Source organism: Anopheles maculipalpis, chromosome 2RL (genome assembly GCF_943734695.1).
Source record: "Anopheles maculipalpis chromosome 2RL, idAnoMacuDA_375_x, whole genome shotgun sequence".
NCBI lineage: Eukaryota > Metazoa > Arthropoda > Insecta > Diptera > Culicidae > Anopheles > Anopheles maculipalpis.
In genome coordinates, this window is record NC_064871.1 from 27,214,073 (window position 1) to 27,232,532 (window position 18,460).

General features: G+C 43.8%; 2 protein-coding genes across 2 annotated transcripts in view; both read left to right on the plus strand.

Moving 5' to 3' along the window:
• Positions 1–18,460, plus strand: part of LOC126557127 (uncharacterized) — a 402,968-nt gene that overhangs the window by 326,437 nt on the left and 58,071 nt on the right. The gene's annotated exons all lie outside the window — the stretch shown is intronic.
• LOC126556957 (hemicentin-1) overlaps positions 2,122–18,460 on the plus strand; it is a 39,995-nt gene continuing 23,656 nt past the window's right edge. The window contains exon 1 of the mRNA XM_050212537.1: positions 2,122–2,400. Coding sequence (XP_050068494.1) covers positions 2,145–2,400 — 256 coding nt within the window. The 5' untranslated portion in view covers positions 2,122–2,144. The remainder of the gene's footprint in view (positions 2,401–18,460) is intronic.

Sequence of the window (18,460 nt, forward strand, 5' to 3'; positions counted from 1 at the left end):
GCTTCTGCATCATTGTTAAGCATGACATGAGCTTTTAGAAATAAAATTTCAAATGTAAGTATTGGCTGTATGATTCACGCTTGTCCACATTTCATGTTCAATTCGATTATCTTACCTCCAGACGCCTCTATGTTTGGAATTCTTAAGACAGCAAATTGAGAGTAAGAAGCAACAATAAATTAAGGGAAAAATGTATATCCTTTTCACACTGCTACAGGCAAACAAGCCACTGTTTACACGAGCTACAGTATTGAAGATCCAAGTCGAATTCCAACACTAAAGCTAATCTTAAATGGAACTCAATAGTACCAAATCTAAGAATCTTTCTTAAAGTGGCAATCATAGCGATCTCTAATGCTTTAGAAAATGATTTTATTGAAAACTTCCTCACCACGTCACAAAAAGGCACTTAAAATATCAATGTGAGAAGTAGTCCAAAATCCAACAATCCCTCTATAATTAATTAAAAAAAAAAATACCATCCAAGAATTATCTGTCTTACAAAGTTTAAAAAACCAATTGCGGTAAAAGTACAGCTGATTTACAAATCCAATTCATCACCGCTTTTACAGCGACCAGTGTCCCTTCGCTCAGACGCCAACCATTAATCCTTATCATATAACGAGTGTCTTCTCCATTCTGTTCGTATTATCATACCCCACCAGTGTCTACATAATCTTACACAACCACACACCCCGGAGCACCGATGGACGGCAAGCAAATCCTTTAGCCTTCGGAAACTATCCATCTTCATCTTCCGAGTGCCCTCCGTACATTCTCTTTCTTTCTCCCTTCCCTGAGACTCGTACTACATACTACACACACACACACTCCCTAGGTAAGAAACGGTACCATAACCAGCAAGGGCAACCGCGGGAGTGTCAGAATTTCCGCACTCTCTCCGCAAAACCGCTGGGCGGAAACGGTTGGCGGAAGCACTGAGACAATCGAATAACACTCAACCGAAGTTTTTGCTGGCCGATCGTTACGCGAACATTGCCCGGGAACCGGGTGGATTGCAAAGGAAAAGTTGATTTGTAGCAATGTGGGGAATGGAACGGCACAGCTCGTTGACGCACAGCGAAAGAACTTAACGATGAACCTTGCGGGCCACCACCGAGTGGTTTCTCAATTCGCGTCCCAACAGCAAACGAAAAATGGGCAAAACAAAACACAACTGATACGGATAAAAGACAGAATTTTCTACACCCGCGTCCAGCTGGGGAAAAAGGAAATCGGAACCGTATGGGAGGAAACTCGGTGGAGCCGTTTGAATGTTCTCGTTTCCTGGGGTTGTTTTTTTTTTATTCTATCTTGTTTTTGTTCCTTCGTTGTTGCGCGGGTAACGGAAACGAGTTTCGAATTTTTCCTGTACACGGCACACCACCACCTACACTGGTGCTCCACGCTGCTGAGTGTTGCTTATCTTGCATCCTTTTTCTCTGTTTTTGTTTTAATTTCGATCCCTTTTTCATGTGTCGGTGCCTTTTTTTCTCTTCTCCTCGTTTCAGGCCGTGTGGCAGCAACGGGTTTTGCTGACAGCTCAACAGCTATCCATTAGCGATAAGGAAAACCGAACCGAGCCACCATGCGATGGCAGCAACAGTAGCAGCAGTGCGGACCGGAAAAATAAACAACGAATTTGGAAAGATCATCTTTGCCGCATCGACCCCACTGCTTTCCGGTGCGCTCGTGAAGGTGAAGTTCGTGTGAAGTGAGGGAAGACGGGAAGTGTGGTGTTCGAAAGGGGGGAAAGAAAAGGACGGGAGGAAATTTTTTCACCCGTCCAAAGATAGCGTGCGATAAGCCGGGAGCCGGTGCAAGCGGATAGAAAATTGATATCTTGTTGTGAAAATATACAAGTGCTCCCTCGAGTTTGCCGTTACGCCGAAAGTGCTTCAGTGTGGTGAAAATCGTTCTTTACCGGCAGGGAAAAAAAAAGCTCACCCCGGGAACCCATAGTGTGGTGAAAGTAGAATCGATACTAACCGTGTTTAAGTGCGTTAGTGTGCTTTTGTGTATGAGTGAACGTGCCTGTGTGCGTGCGTTTGTGTGTGAATCATCCGCGATGGATGTATGTGTGTGGCCCCGGGCGTCTGTGTTTGTGCGCCTCTAAGGTATGGCGAAAATCTGACAACAGTGCGATGACATTTTCACTACAGTGTGTTGAGCGTGTCACCGACGAGGGTGGCGGATGTGACCGGGCAGGAGCGACACGACGCTCGAAAGGTCATCTCATCACCTCAAGGACGATGTCGAGCAGTGGCAGACGGCGAAGCGTGACGACCACCAAGACCCAGCTGGTGGCGCTCGGGCTGTGCGGACTGATGGCGGTGGCCAGCCTCGTCGGCGCTTCCTACTCCGATACGGACGATCTAATCAACGAGCTCGATCGACCGAGTAAGTAGCCCCGGCACCCGGGAGTGTCACTCGAAAAGCCAATTCCTTTTTGTTATGAGGTGACAAATTGTCTCGCAATGATTGCGAGCGAAATTGTATTACGACTGTGCGGGCTGCTTCAATGAATGGTTTGAAGGGTCCCTGCCATAGCGCACGGCGCACGGCGTTGCGAGAAAAGAAAGCTTAAGAGAGGTTTCTTTTCTGTGTAGGAAAGAAGGTTTTTTTTTTTGCTTTTGCTAATGGTCGATTAATCTGTGACTACGTTTACTGGGCCACGTATTTTACCGATTAACACTCTGAACGCTAATATTGTTTACAAAGAAGATCGTTGCACAGCGAGGAATAGTTGGAAAAAAGTTATTTATTTGCTTCTATAAGCAGTGCAATCTTGGCTTTATGAACACAATGTAAATGATTAATTTTTGAAGGTTTTATAAAAATTTTAACTTGACTCAGACATTCTTTCCTGACCGTGCTTTTGCAATCAACCAACAGACACAATAGTATGAAATATTTGGCTTTCTAGAAAACATAAAATAATTTAATGTCAAAAACGCTACTAAGGCTACACCATTTTGAGAGTTTATGCATTCCTCTTGAGCGAAAAATTGAAGCTGAAATGTTCATGAGACATGAGGTTATTCTTGGAGAGTTCTGCAGCAGACTATCGATTTAAACTTACTAAAAGCAACATTAATTTTCCAGTAATTCCTTCAATTATTGGAAATACCCATCAGCTTTTACGTGTTGAATAAATAAGTGAATTATTTCCAAGAATCATTTAAGCATTCATCCCGATGGTTTAACTAGGTTTTAAAGGCGCTATATAAACACATTTGTACTCAATTTAATTCGTTGAGCGATGCCAAATAATTATAAAAACCTCAAGCACAAAATGATTGCAGCATCAAGAGAATAGAATTTTATGTAGTCGAATGAGCATTAACGCTTTGCGATAAACAATATGCGCCATAAAATTAACTCTTTTAACATATTTTTTAGCAATTTGCTCTTTTGAAAGCACATTTAAAACCGTGAAACTTTGCAGTGTAAATCGATTAAACTACATTTCTATAATATTATTATTATTGCAGCCAGGTCGTTCTACAGGAAAAATGAAACATTGCAATTTCTAATTGTATTACTCAATTATCCCACTTTATGAGCCTTTATGAGCAATTGACTCTCAAAGCGAACATCTTTCAAGCACCAATAAACTTCACACTGGGCGAAACCTCTTCTTCTCTCACAGCAAAACGATAACAAATCACATACATATTCGTCTGGCGTTGTTCACACTTGAGGTCTCCACCCGCAATGGTGCAGAGTGTGCCAATTTCGTGATATCGGGCAGCCTCGATCCGTGACCAGTCACTAATAACGATTTTAATAGCCCGTTATCGATGCCTCCCTGTGTCTGCCGCACGCTCAATCATAGATTCTAGCATTAGGAAACCATCCCGAAACAAGCGTTCAGCACCCCGAGCTCTGAGTGTTTACTGGTGGGCGTGAGAAATCCGACCCCATGAAACCATTACGAAGCGTACATTATTGCAGCGGTAACTTCATCGGCGTGAAGTGGAGATAAACCGAGCCGCCCGATTTCGTGCCGGTTTGCAATGGAGTCATTATGGGAACCGGCTGCATGCTCACCGGGTTGTCGGATTGTTGGGCTAGAGAAGTAGCTTTCGATGGGCTTTATCCTGCAACGGTGGAAAACGATTGTAATTACGAGCCATTTATCAATAATTCAACCTTCACCATCATTGCTTGCTGGTGTTTATGATTCGTTCGTTCGTTTTGTTGTTGTAAGGAAAACCATACTTGCAGGGATATGGTGAAAAAGAAAAGCTCAGTAACGAACTTTTTGACGCTTTGTTTAATTCGTTATGACACCCGACCCGTTGAACGACGGCCGGAGGGATGGAGAAACGGTGAAACTTATCCACATACACACACACACCCCAATGGTAAGTGAAGTTGATGTAGGAAAGGTTCGCGTGATTTACTCCCGCGCGCATCAAAACGACCTGAAACTCTCGACAACAAGCCAAAGTAATGCCGTACGCGCGGTGCCATTACCGGTCCGGTTTTTCGGAAAAAAAACGCAAGCAGCAAGAAAAAAAAGCGTTTCGCCCAGCCTGAAGTCACACAATGTATTGCAATGCGATAAAAGGCATGGCAGCTACGGTGGCACCGAACGCAGGAACGCGCGCGCACGTGTACATAAATCAAGCCGCCACACCAGGTTGGCACACTGGCTGACATTTAGCTGCTTGTTTTCAGGAAGCTTTCCACTTTGTTTTTCTCCCAACTGCCAACTGCTTGCCACCACCACCACCCCTAGACAGCTGCTGCTTCCAGTTGGCTTCAACTCGTGCTTTTCTTTGCACGGTGCCGATGTCCTTTTGCTTCTTGTCACATGTCTTGAGCGGCGACCTCGAGCCTTCTGACTTTGCTGCGATAACGCGCCCACACAAAGCCAGTGGTGCGCGCGTGGTCCTAAGAAACAGGACGACACTCAAAAGAACCAGGCACCCGGTTTTGCCTTTTTTTGTGTGTGTTTAGAACTGTGCAGTGGAGCTGTTGAAAGGTGACTAAATCGTAGATAAAAAAAAAACGAGGAAAGAAGTCAAGCATAACGACACCAGCGAAGCAAGCGAACGCCAAGCACTGGGCACAACAATTGGGCTGTGTGTGTGTGTGTGTGCAGTTGAGAAAAACCCAGCAATGGGAAAAGCGGAAAGTTATTTACGGTGAAAATGTTTGATCTTACACCGGCAGATATATCACGCGCGGCCAACGTTGTCGGGACGATAGCGCCGGCGTCGAGGACGCTCGCCAAGTATGGGCGAGTTTACATATTTAATGTCGTTTTTGTACTTTGCTTTAAATTTTATCACAATCAAACCATCCCACGAGTGCCGTGTAGCAGGCAAAGAGGTATGACATTGATAAAGGGGAACTGGAAAAACAAGCGTTATAAAAATGGTTTGGCGCCGGCGAAAAGATACAAACACTAATAAAACGTCGGGAAGTATGTGGACTTGCCATGGAAATTCTCTGTACGGTTCCGTACATTTGCTGCAATATTAAAACTCATTGTGTGGAACCGCTGCCCATAGCAACGATGCACTCAGGTGAAAGTTCATTTCCTGTGCTTTGTTGCAGTGCGGTACATTGGCTTGCACTTTTCTCATCACACAAACGCTCATGCAAACATAAATAGTTTGCTTGTTTTTGTGTGGTGAAAATTTTAATGAAACTTATTTTAATTAGTATTTTAGTTCATCGTATTTTAATAGCAAAAAAACAAAATTATTTCCAGGAAAGGGAAAGAACACCTAGAAACCGGATCGGCATAGTAATATCATTGTAATTATAATTGTAACTGGACGATCTTAGTTTTGGTTCATGGTTTTCTTTTTTGGCAGGAGTGAATGCAATCAACTATGTATGTGACACATTAGTGACTCGCAGTGACGGCCAACGGTACATAAACTCAGTCTCTCTGCTCTTTCATTACGCCCAAAGCACTAAGTCGAGTAACAGTTTAAAGCAACGAACTTTACAACAGCAAATGTTGTTGCCTTCTCCGTCTCACATCACATCTCGTGACATCAAAAGGGACGATCTTTGACATGCAGCCCGTGCTAGTACGGTGTGTGTGTGTGTGTTTGAATTGGACTTTTCCACTGTTCCTTGTTCGGGGTGTTTAGGAAAGTCTGTTCTACTTTTTTCTGCCTTCCCGACCTCGTAACCATACTGTTGCTGCTGCAGCTTGTTTGATCTTGTGCGAGTGCAGTACGGAGCAGGAAGCTGCATGAGCAAACAAAGAACCATAGTTTTCGGTGCACTTTAAGTATTGGCTTTATTTTTACGTACTCATCCAACGCTCAGCACTCATTTGCGGGTCGTTTTCGTTTCGCTCTCTACCAAAACAAAAAAAAAAAAACCCCACCCAAATGCATACATGACTTTTTCGGGCCAAGCGTACGCTAATGAGCTGTCAAATAGAGTAGTTTGACTTCAAAGGTGGATGCGCACATACGGTGGTTAGGTGCCGGTTGGTGCTTTGCTTTCGACGATGTGAAGATAATTTGGTAACCGCATCAGCTTTTCGGTGGCACTAACCCAACCACCGTGGACCATCCCGGCACACGGGCTCAATGGGATGGGAGCACTTTTTCCCCGAGCGTACTTGAAGCGTGCAGTTACTTCTAATTTAAATTCCAACACCAGGCAAACCACGACCTGCACCGAAGCTGCCTGTCGACATGGGTTTTCCGATGCAGCTGCACCACCGTTCAAAAGTGCAGTTTAAAATGGCTGTCGGTGAGGCGGCATGAAGTTTACCTTGCGCCCAGGGTCACACGAGCGTGTGTTCCCGGCTGTGTTTGTATACAATTAGGGATTAATTCTCACACTCCAATGCAGCTGCGGTTCCGTCTACCGTGGAACCAGCACCGTTCGCGTACGCACGTACACGGGTTGCGGAGCGAAAAACTTTATTACATGAGCTGCTGGGTAGTAGCAGCACTCGCAATAGTGCTTCAGCGTTCCGATCACTCGCGGATAGCGCAAGAAAAGTTTCCTTATTTACCGCCCCCTTTTTGCTGGGTGAAATCCGGTGATTGTTTGTGTTTGTAAACAAACGCCCGCGATTTTCCACCCGCTGAGCTGTGAGCTGAGGCGCAAGGAAAATTATGACTGTGGTAAGGATTTACGTGCCAACAGGCATGTGGGCGATGATGTTGAACACGGTCACTGGCTGGTAGGGAACGCTTTTCGAAACGCCGTTTTGCTCACATTTCTTTAACAGTCAGTAAACGTGTGCAAGAATGTTTGGACTTATGATTTTTGACTTATGATTTTGACTTAAGAAGTGCGTTTACTTCCAAGTGCATTTTCTACAAACTTAATTGATTGAAAATTTGGTTGAGTCTATTATCATGTTTTCTTTAAACAATCAGTTTGGCAGGATTCTTAACGTGTTTAAAAAAGAATAAATTAATAACATCTATTCTCTGAATGCCTTTGTAGAATGTAGAAGAATGTTTGATAAGTAGTATTCCCCGAACACTATGGGATTGAGTTAGTGGTCTAAGCAAGAAAATGGCTCAAAACATTTGTGAAAATGTTATCCGGTTACTTGTGAAGTAAATCCAAAAGAATAGTAATCGAATACTACGCGGAACTTATAAGTAATTTTAATTAAAAATTATATGATTTTCCTCTGATGCAAACCTAAGATTCGATAGGAGACCTTGGTAATTATTTTGAAATTACTATCCGATTTGAAAAGAAACTGGAACTAAACGTATATCATATCATCCAATACCTTCAAAAAACACACAAATTTCCACTACACTCCACTTCAAACTGACAGGTGTATGTCATGATGTATTTCCTGTCATATCCACACTTATCCAGAGATAGCCTTATCCGCCAGTCGAACACCGCCACCGAAGAAAGACGATCGAGACGATCAATCATGGGGCACTTTTTGGTGGTGGCTTACTGGCGTAGAAATCCATTTCCACTATTCACCCGCCCGCAGAATGCACTATGACATTGCCCGCTGCACATCGAACCAGCCAACCAACCAACCGGATATCGATTGACTTTGCTCGGTGTAGTAAAGGCTGTCCTTCTCGTGGCAGAAGGAGCCCACTTCTGAGCACTACGCCAAGAGCGCCATTACTCATTTATCATCTTAAACCGTCAAGCTGAAAAGACGCTGCCGCTGACTCACCGCCACTGCTGGCTGCATCCTTCATGTGCCAGCTTCCGGCACCTAATGATTCGACCGAATCGAAGACGAAATGCGCTGACGTCTTGCGCTGAGTTTTGCGTCACCGGCAGCAGCAGCACGAGAACGCCGAACACACCGAAAACACCGAAAGGACACAAAGAAAATAGCCGGCAGATGAATAATATATCCTAATTCTCTTAACATGTTAATTGCAGACTGCATAATAAATCACCGTTTCGTTTTCCCATTGTTTGCCAAACCCGTGCACTGCGAACGCTTCGGAACTCCACGGCCTCCGAGTACCGAAGGAGGGCCATCTCGCGCACGGTACCACCGGTTATTCGTGCCGCAATGGTAGTCCTTTTGCATGCCACCAGCTCGAACTCCCACATCCACCAATTAGGGGTCCTTCTGGAAGGGACGGGGAAGGACGATCGTTGTTTCAATGAGAGCGAAATAAGAGTGTTAAAAGCTTCCTCCAGCTAACCGGGGCGATGAAGAACTAAGGCAAAAGACCCCGAAGGAAGACGTCCCGACGCATGTACCCTTCGGCACTCTCTTGAGTTTCACACGACCGAAAACCTTGCGTATGATGCCAGGGAACATTTTACCACATCGCAAGTTTCTGTCGGACATCGTATGCGCACAAAGTTTGCGTAAGCCTAAGAGAGCATCGGCCTGTTTCTATTTATCTAGTCAACGGCAATTCTGTTCAACGAGCCACCACACTACTCCAGGTCGGGTGTTTTCATCCTCGGGTCGGGATGGTTGGGGCAGATCTTAAGGGATCTTGTGCAAGATGTCCTCCACGCGCTAGTTGAAACCGCAGCACTAGACCACCGGGGTCCACTTGCTCGAAAGGAAGGAAAGTGATTTGTTCGGTTACGGACTATGGCTTCTCTTAATTATGTTTACGTAGGTCTCTTTTCTCAGACCGGAGAGTGTGCATCGACAGACTCACACAACCACACATCCTCAACACGTATCAACACAAAGACAGCAGTATCATTGTTGTGCATACAATGGAGAAGTGTTGGGGATGTTGCTTTTCTTGGTAGAGATTTCTCGAAAAGCTTCAAACCCCAACAACCATTTCCGTGTGTTGTCGTTTGCCCGGGAAATCAATTTCAAGTCCTGGAGGGCGGAAGATTGTTGTCATTGCCGCTGGCTGCCACCAAACGGGATGGAGTTGTTTGACAAGGGTACGTGTCGAGCTTTTGCAGTACAAGTTCATTCTTTCGCATCGGCAGGAAAAGCCCGTTTTCCGTCGAATTAAGCCGCCACCAAGAGCAAACCATACACATTTATGCTACGCTACGGCAGTGAGGATTTCGGTAGATTCCGCTTCGTCCATCTCTTTTCCAATCACTCTTCACCCTCGAGAAGTGACATCCTTCGGCGAAGAATGTGCTGATGCTTAAGTTTGCATCCAAAAACTGTACGACTGAACCTTACGCAGCTCACTCGAACTAAAAGTAGTGAAGAATAGAGCCGGCTACGAAAATATTCCTCACCAGTTTCTTTGCTCTTTTTACTCTGCTCAACAACACCAGCATTTGCTTGGTACCTTTCCAGCATGACGACCGACTTTGGAGCAACTTTTTGACGGGTTTGAAATATTTATTCTGATTTGCAATGCGAGCCAAAGCACTTGCGAACAATTTCACTTTTGTTCTGTGGGTCCATCCATTCGGCACCGGGAGGAAAATGGGAACAAAGTTCTAGCGCTAGTTTCGTCTCGATTGCAAATGACTTTCCTATGAGTTGGGCTACGATTTTCTGGGCGTTGAGCTTCGTTATCTTCCTTCCTGCCATTTTTCGTTTTAACCTCACTCAATCCACTCAAGCTGCAGGACCGGAATGGATTGAGAAAACCGTCGTCAGACGGAAAGTTCTCCCGCAAAGCGCTCGGTGCACCTTTCTAATTCGTCCATTCAACACTGGTCGGGTGAGGTTTTATCTGCAATAGGATTATTACAGGATTTATGTTTCACTCCGCGGCAAAATACTGGCAAGTTAAGCGAATTGTGTCCTGGTGTTCTTAACTTACCTTCGCTTGAAGACGTCACCGACACCCGAGTGTAAGGCATGGATAAAAATTCATAATACCGGCACTGTACCGCGAACTTGGTACCCAACCAAAGTTGAAGCATTAGCCTTGTGGTCGTTTACAAAAATGAGAAGGGAAGAGAACGGTACCAACTTTAGTTGCTTTTTGTCACTGCAAGGCGTACCACTAGTCGAACCACCTTACACAAATGCGGTGACGACCAGCTCGACCGTGCGGTTGAGTGATTTTTTACAACCCAACCTTAATGAAGAAAGTAAGCCATAAATAAATTAGACTTTATTTTGTGCGCTATGAATGAGGAGTGATTTATGTTGCTTTTGACTTTCCGGCATCGGTGTACGCGCGATACCGGGCGCGAGTGAAAGGAAAAGCTGCTCCAGGAATCGAAAGTGGATTTGTGGAAGGAACGGTTCTGTGCTTGAAAAAAAAACGGTTTGTAATTAAGTATGTTCTGTACGGAAGTTTTAAATAACATTGGTTGAAGAAGAGGTTAAAAGGTATGGTTGGAGACTTTATGGTGCCGACGGTACACGTCACTTATGACAAAATGACAGTAAACTTGAGTGTTCGATTACTAAAGGCCATTTTGTTGGAGCGTGACTTATACAAATTGTTAATGTTTTGATACGTATTTTAAATTTTTGTTTTTTTACTTGGTTTAACTTTGTGTTAGTTAATGCCGGCCTGATGGCTTACGAGACAGGTTTGTAGCATGTAGTTGAATAGACAATCTGCACTGCGAGGAAACGATCCGGAAGGGAAACGAACCACAATTCTACCGCGTAACGAAAGGCCTCGCCGTTATCTAATACTGAATCACAGTAAATGGTACGAAGTACGAAGTTTAAAAAATAATTGTTCAATTGTTTTATGAAAGTTACAACATTTTACATTCATTAAATTAGGTAAAATAATGAAAAGATAAATTGGGGCGGCCCGGTGGTGCAGGCGACAGCGGCGCCGGTCTTCAAACGGCAGGACCGGGGTTCTAATGCCATTCTAAACCAACTACGTGGCATCAGCAGTCTAGACCTTAGAGGTCGTTACGCCAAGAAGAAGAAGAAGAAGAAGAATGAAAAGTTTTTTTTTCTCTGAATGCGAAATGTGATAAATGATGGCATACTCTTCAGAATAGGGCCAATTGAAAAAATCAATTTAAGAATCTCTGTTTTAAATCTAATCATAAACAATTTGTTTAAATTCTTCTTTAATTTTCCTAGAAATAGCTTACAATCAACTTGCTCAAACTATTTTATTTCTTTTCTAATTGTATTTTTAATAATTTATAATTCATTATTAAGGTTCAATACCGTATTGTCACCACCGCTTGTGATGGCTGAAACAAAGAACATTATTATAATGTAAAAATGATTTTTAAGACATAACTGCATGATGATAAGGTTTCCTTATTTTTGCCTTCTTCCGGGGCTACTCGATTCTTTTCTCAAAGCATTTAAACTATTTTAAACATAAATTTATCATTATTTTATCAATTTTATTTTTTAATATTTTTTATCATCATTTTTATTATTTTTTTCGAAAGAACGGCCTGGCCGTATTGATTTATGAACACCACGTAGTGAGGTAAGTCAGTCCTGTCAGTCACTACGGGGTGACGGTCCGGATGGGATTTGATCCCCGGTCCTGCCGTTTGAAGACCGGCGCCGCTGTCGCCTACACCACCGGGCCGCCCCTTTTATCATCATTTCTTTCAAGAATTATTTCATTTCTTTACTGTTGTTGTGTACGCCTACGACTTACTTCATTATCATTACCATATTTTTGCCTTTAAAACGTTAAATTTAAACGTTTAATGGCGATAACAAAATGGGATAATACATATTTGCGTATCAGGTTTTTAGAAACATCTCTTGGGAAACAATCCGGAAACGATTGATTTAGACTAGAATCGTCATTTTTTAAGTAGCTGCCTTCAAATCTAATCTTGAAGAGCATAGTGAGACATATTTTAGATATTCTTCGTCCATAAAATAATTCGGTACAGTTTATTTCATGTTGTCCTTCCAAAATCTCGCTGCACGCGTGCTCGCCATGAACTAGATCATATCATGTAGCTCATCACACAAAACGTTTGTGCCATGTGTGTCCGCGTCCGGCACAATAGTGAAGCAAACCAAACCCTCACCTGGTCCACCCCAAAAGCCCACTCACGCTAGACAATGAGCTAATTGGACACTGTTTATGAAGAAGTATATGTACCTTATCACCAGCTTAACAACTCCACAACACATCCGCTCGCACGATAAAGCATTGCGCCACGGTCGCCAGCCAACACCGACCGGCCGCAAAACTTTGGCCGGAGGATTATGAGTAACAGTAAACGGGAACACAGACATGTGCCGGTGGAACTTGCTTTAGTCGCGACAACATTACAACTTCAGCGCACAAATAAATCCCACCGTGTAATCGAGCCACCATTATACCGATCCCGCACCCGCCCAAACCACGTGCACGTAAAATGGCCAAACCATTCCGTCTGTCAGTTGGCAAAACATAAAACAGAAGCTTGCGGAACCACCTCCCGAAAGCAGCTGGTAAGGGGTTTTTTGTCGTTTTATCACCTACGCCCACAGCCGGCTCATCTTTTGCCATCATCCGCAGAATGTCGTTGGGCCATGCTTTCCTTTATCGTCCTGTTGGAGTATGTGTATGTTTTTTTTTTTACTGTCATTTCTTTCTCTCAGAACGCGCACATACACATATGTATGAATCATATATTTCTGTACCTTTCCTGTCCCGGAGATCCATTTTCCACACTTGGTTTAGTATTTTGCTGGTGGGACTTTTTTTGTGTGGTTCACAAAATGAAGCGTAAAGGCAGAAGAAATACCATAAAACCAGCACGCGCAGCGCTGCAGGCTGCTTTTAGGGAGGCTCGAGACCATGTCGGAGAACCGGATCTTACATTTCAACCATCACCGCCACCACAGCTTGCTTGTTGGACGATGTAGGTGAAGACAGTCGTGTGCAGTTCGTGTGTGAAAAATGTCCATTTTCCCAGCGGACCGCAAGCGGAAGCGTAAAGCTCGAGCCGAGGCATGCTGTAACACACGCTTTGTGCAATAAATAATAACAGTGGAAAAAATAAAAACAGATGAAAACTGTAACACATCGCCACACACGCCGTGCCATGTTTGTTATCTGAGTTTGCTAGTCAAGCTCTCGCTACAATCTCGTGATTCGTAGGAATATGGTTGCTTCCCTGGGATTGCGTTGCTGGACGCAATCCTTTCCCTGGCCTGAGACTGATTGACGTTTGTGTATCGTTTGCCAGCTACCCGTGCTTCGGAAGTTCGGTGTTGGCAATCCTGTAAAACCCGTGAGGATTGCGTGGCCGGTGTGCTGTTGAGACTACAAAAGTGTAATTACTTATCGCGATGGTCGCATCTTAATTTATGCAACATTAATTAGCATACGGCTCACGCTCCCAACACCACCTCCCCACTAACGTTCTAGCGGCAAACGAAAGGGCATAAACTAGCGGTCTTCGTGTGCCGCTAACGGCTAACGAATCTTCCATTTCTGGTGAAAGATTTTATTGGCCGCGCAAACAAAACTCCTTCACCAGCGTGGGTTCGGTAGCGTTGGCCTAGCATCTGATAAGACACGACTTAATTGATGGCCATGAAACAGGGGGGGTGCACACAGCACTTTGCTGTGATGTACTGTTTTGGGAGTGTTTTTCGTGTTTTCTTTTTGCTCACCATTTCCCCACACATTGCCCGGGTTGTTCGGAGGAAATGTTGAACCAGTTCGCTTTCCCCGATAGCCTTCATGTTCTACCATTTCAGCACTGGTTAATGGGACAAAAGGTGGAATTGTTTTAGAGCGTTTTCTAATTGTTTACTGCCTGCTTACTGGTTGTTGGTCGGTGGAGGGAGGGACTCTGTTCAGCGTGTAGTTGCTTAAATTAATCGACGACCAAGGGCAACATTCGATATAAATGGTAACGTAAGAAAAGCGTTTTGCGTTAGTTAAAAGAGTAGCTGTTTTGAATAACATATTTAAAAGGATTCTTTAAAAATATCTTCTGATGCGCTTTTCATCTTCTACTTCTTGACTAACGTCCTACTAGGTCACGCCGGCCATCGAACGGCTTGCTAGATTTGCTGATGCCACGTTGATGAATAGCTGCTCCTCACTACCAGGGAACTGGGAGTGGAAATTCGTTTTCAAAAACAGTCAGTCACTATTTTTTCCATCTTTATCGAAACCCGGACTGCGAAGCAGATATTCACCGAAGAAAGGATTCAAATCCCTTCCGGACCGTTTCTCTATATTCAGGACTGACTATCCAACTGCGTGGTACCAATAAGTCTGATAAGTCATTAGATGGCCGGTGTGACCTAGTTGACCGTTAAGTTAGGAAGGAGAGGTTATTGTTTCTAGAATTCATTAAGAAGAATCCGGCTTAAACATTAGTACATTAGCATGATTTACCATTTAACTCTGATTGTGAGATGATAAGTTTAAAAAACCAGTTTTTAAATCTGGCTAAAGTATTATTCATTAAAAACAATTTCAAAAAATGCAAACAAATCATTACAACGCATAGAAAAACAAAATTGTTGCTCATTTATCTGATCGTGTTAGCGCGGAACTCTATTCACAACACCAATCTATCCATTCTTATCATCCAGCTCTAATCTCCTCGTGTTCTTGCTCGTCACTTCACGCGAATACACTTTCTCGCCAAATTTGTTGCTTCTCCGGAACCAGAAGAAACGACCAACATAAAATAAGAAAACTTTAACCGGGACACACTAAGGCACCATAACGCTGCCGAACGAAACAAAAAACCTCCTTGAACCTCAGAACCCGACCCGAATCCGGGTGTCTTGTAATGAAAAATTCCTAATTGTAAACACGGTAAACAAACCCGAACGCTAAGTAGTAGAACGGAAAAAACAGAAAGACTCCTTTCTAGCGCTCCCAGTGGAAGCGACGGAACAGGCCCGCGGGGACTTCTTGCTCCTTATTGGGCGGGCGGGCCAAGCGAATGGAATAAAAATCTTATCTCTCTATAAATTGCTATAATGGATTTTATTAATCATCTTCATAAGCTAGTACGTGCCGAGGGTTCATCCGGCGGGGAACCTCGCCGGGACTCGAGATGCCCGGAACCGGAAGTGTGCACCAACGCAGCATACCCAGGCTACGGAAATATGACGGGAATGTGACGGCTGAAAACGGGCTGGTTGGTGTAAAAACAAAACGAAAACACAAAAAAAAAAGCAACCCCACAGACCCTGGGTTCAGGCGCCCTCTTGCGTGCCATGAATTGTGGCCAATGGTGGTGGAATGTGCTTGAGCGAATCGGGAAGGTTTTTTCGCCCGGTTGACGGCTGGCGGCAGTGGGTTAAAATAAACTTCCGGCGAATTTTTGCTTAACGTCGGCCGAACACATTCCGGTTTTGCGGCCCCGGGTACATGACTTTTATTCATGTCGACGTGTTGAGGTGATCTTGGTGTACTTTTTTATTTCTTGCTTCATTTTGTTCCTTCTTTCTTCTTGCTTCGTCCTGCTCGATACGCCAAGGCTGGTTCCGTGCTTTTAGCTCGTTGGGCCGCGAAACGGAACGTTTGCATGTCCCCGAAACCATGGTCTGACACACACACACTAGCTTGTAAGTGTACCTATGTATGTGTGGTTTCATTTTTGCGCCGCAACCATCAAGAGCCCTGGGTCGTCGTTGTCGTTTTACGGAAAATTAAAAGCACCCAGAAAAGTGGGACATTTTCCGAAATGTTCGGTGGGTTTGGTTGGGTTGTGGCTGTGTGCCGCACAAACAGGACGCTGGAACGAGTTCCGGACAGAGCATAACAACGCAACTAAAGTTTAGCAGCAGTTTCGAGCGTCGTTTTTGTGAAAGCTTTTTAAGCGTTTTCTGCGCTCCCTGGGCGCACCAAACCACCGTTCGCCTGACCGGATCCATCTTGTCTGTCTTGGGTCGAGGCGGTGCCTCAGGATACTGTGAAGCTATGCAGTTTTTTCTCCCTCTTTTTCTCTCTCTTTCTGTCGTATTTTGGTTCCCGTTCCCCTGTTGCAAAGGAGCAACACGCTCTACATTTATTCTTTGGATGCTTATCGTGCACGGTAACCTGGTTCTCTGCAGTGTTTTGTGTTTGGAACTCGCTCATTCCGCTGGTGCACGGTGAAAACCGAGCAGGATGAGGCGGAGGCACAGAAATCATGAATACTGGCTCACAACAATCCCGGTTGGCCGGTGTGCTGCCAGCTAAAAACTACCAGACTCAACCGTCAACGGTGACTAGATTGTTCGCCAGAGATTATACTCCGGTCCCAAAGTCCGGACACGCCGTTCCCCAAGCGGACTCATCCAAGGGGATGGCATACCCATCTAATGGGCCGAGAACATGTGGGGAGAAGGAGAAGGGAAAACACCCACACTCCCACTTTCTGCATGAGGGTGGCATTGGACCGGCCGTCCGATTAATTATTCAAAAGCTCAAATTCATACCATCAGCTCTTGGAGGACAGTTTTCCATGGTGCACCAGGGAGGCTGGCGGTAAAAAAACCCCGACTGTGACTGGTTCAACCAGCAGCTTTTGCGATGAATAACCGAACGGATCGGGATATTTACGGGGGATGGAAGCTGAGGCTTCTGGAAAAGCCACCAGTACAGGGTTGGACTGTGAATTGAATGTAAATGGTTTTCTACTCTCCAGGTACGGTCGGTACCGGTAGGTAGGTGGGAAACAGGATCAGTTGCAGCCAGAAATGCAGCAAAGGAAGGAGCCCGTTTTGGAGCTGATTTTAGATTTTTCTATTCCTTTCTTTCCCCACAGTATCGTTTCTTACTACATCCCCCCGCCGATAGAGCAAGTTGCAAAAGTGGACCCGATCAAAACATAAAATGACCACAGTAAAGCTAAAGCTCCTGAGCACTGCCTGAAAGCTGGCACTGCTTCCCGGTATTGTGTCGCTATTAACCTACACTTGTACTGTTTGCCTTTCTCGGTTGCAATTTGAATAGGGGAGGCCATTTTTCTGGGCCATGTTTTGCCTTTCTTTTTTTAGACCACACCGAAACATTTGTCATCAGCATAAGATAAGAGATGCAGAACGTCAATGAGTAGAACCAGTTTTGATGGATTTGTAAATGAAAATGAATTCAGAGGAAACAAAATGTGAGGGTTTTATGTGTTGGTTTTATGATTTTAAATTTTTTGAACGCCTTTTCACGTGTGTGCGTTGCTTTAAAATACATCATTCAATGCTTCAATTGGAAAAATATGAGAGGACTATTACACGGAAAGCCTATAAGGCGAGCATGCTTAGATTTAAAAACATTGTATATTAAAGAATGTTTCAGCGAAATTTATCAAATTTGGAAAGAAACAAGTTCAAAATTTAATCCCAAAAATAAATCAAACGTGAAATAAAAAGTTTTGCTTCGTTTTCGGCTTCATAATTTCTTCAGATCTTGGCTGGCTGCTGACTTCCTTGATTACATTTACCCGTAGATGGCGTGGATTTGACGATATTCGGGTCTCTGTATTCCGTAGCGCCGCATAAAAACATACTTAAGATAAGTAAGGATCAGTTCATTCTAAAATAGATTTGAACTGTCCTGAAGAATGAAAATTATCTGTTGCAATCAAGAATTCAAGTGTAAACTTGTTTGTTAAACTGAATGTTAAAGAATAAAATCTAACTCAAATTAACTCAACTGCTATTTTCTTATTTGTTAATAAGTATGACGACTCAATGCCGTATTGTCAACATCGTTAGTGACGGCAAAACTAAAGATCTATTGTGATGTATTGCCTACAGTCGAGTACATGTACCTTTAACAAACTGCACTTTAACAAAACAAATATAACTGCTAGGATAGATCAAACAAGAATTTTCCTGCATACTCATTTACTATATACTTTTATGCTTTTTTGTAATCACTACCAGAACCAGAACCAAAAGCTAGACTTCACTCTTAAAACGAAATATAAAAATGCATACTTTAACATCTCTTATAACGAATCACGGATACATTCTCACTCAAACGAATCTAAAGCATAACTTTATTCATGCTAAAAAGGATCTCCACATCCTCTCGATCTCCTCTACAAAGCATTTCCTGAGCAGTTTATTCAATATCGACCGACTGATACAAACACACTCACATATACACAATGACCAAACGGATGCAGTGCGGAAAGGATAACCCTATTGCGGAGATTTTCCAATTGT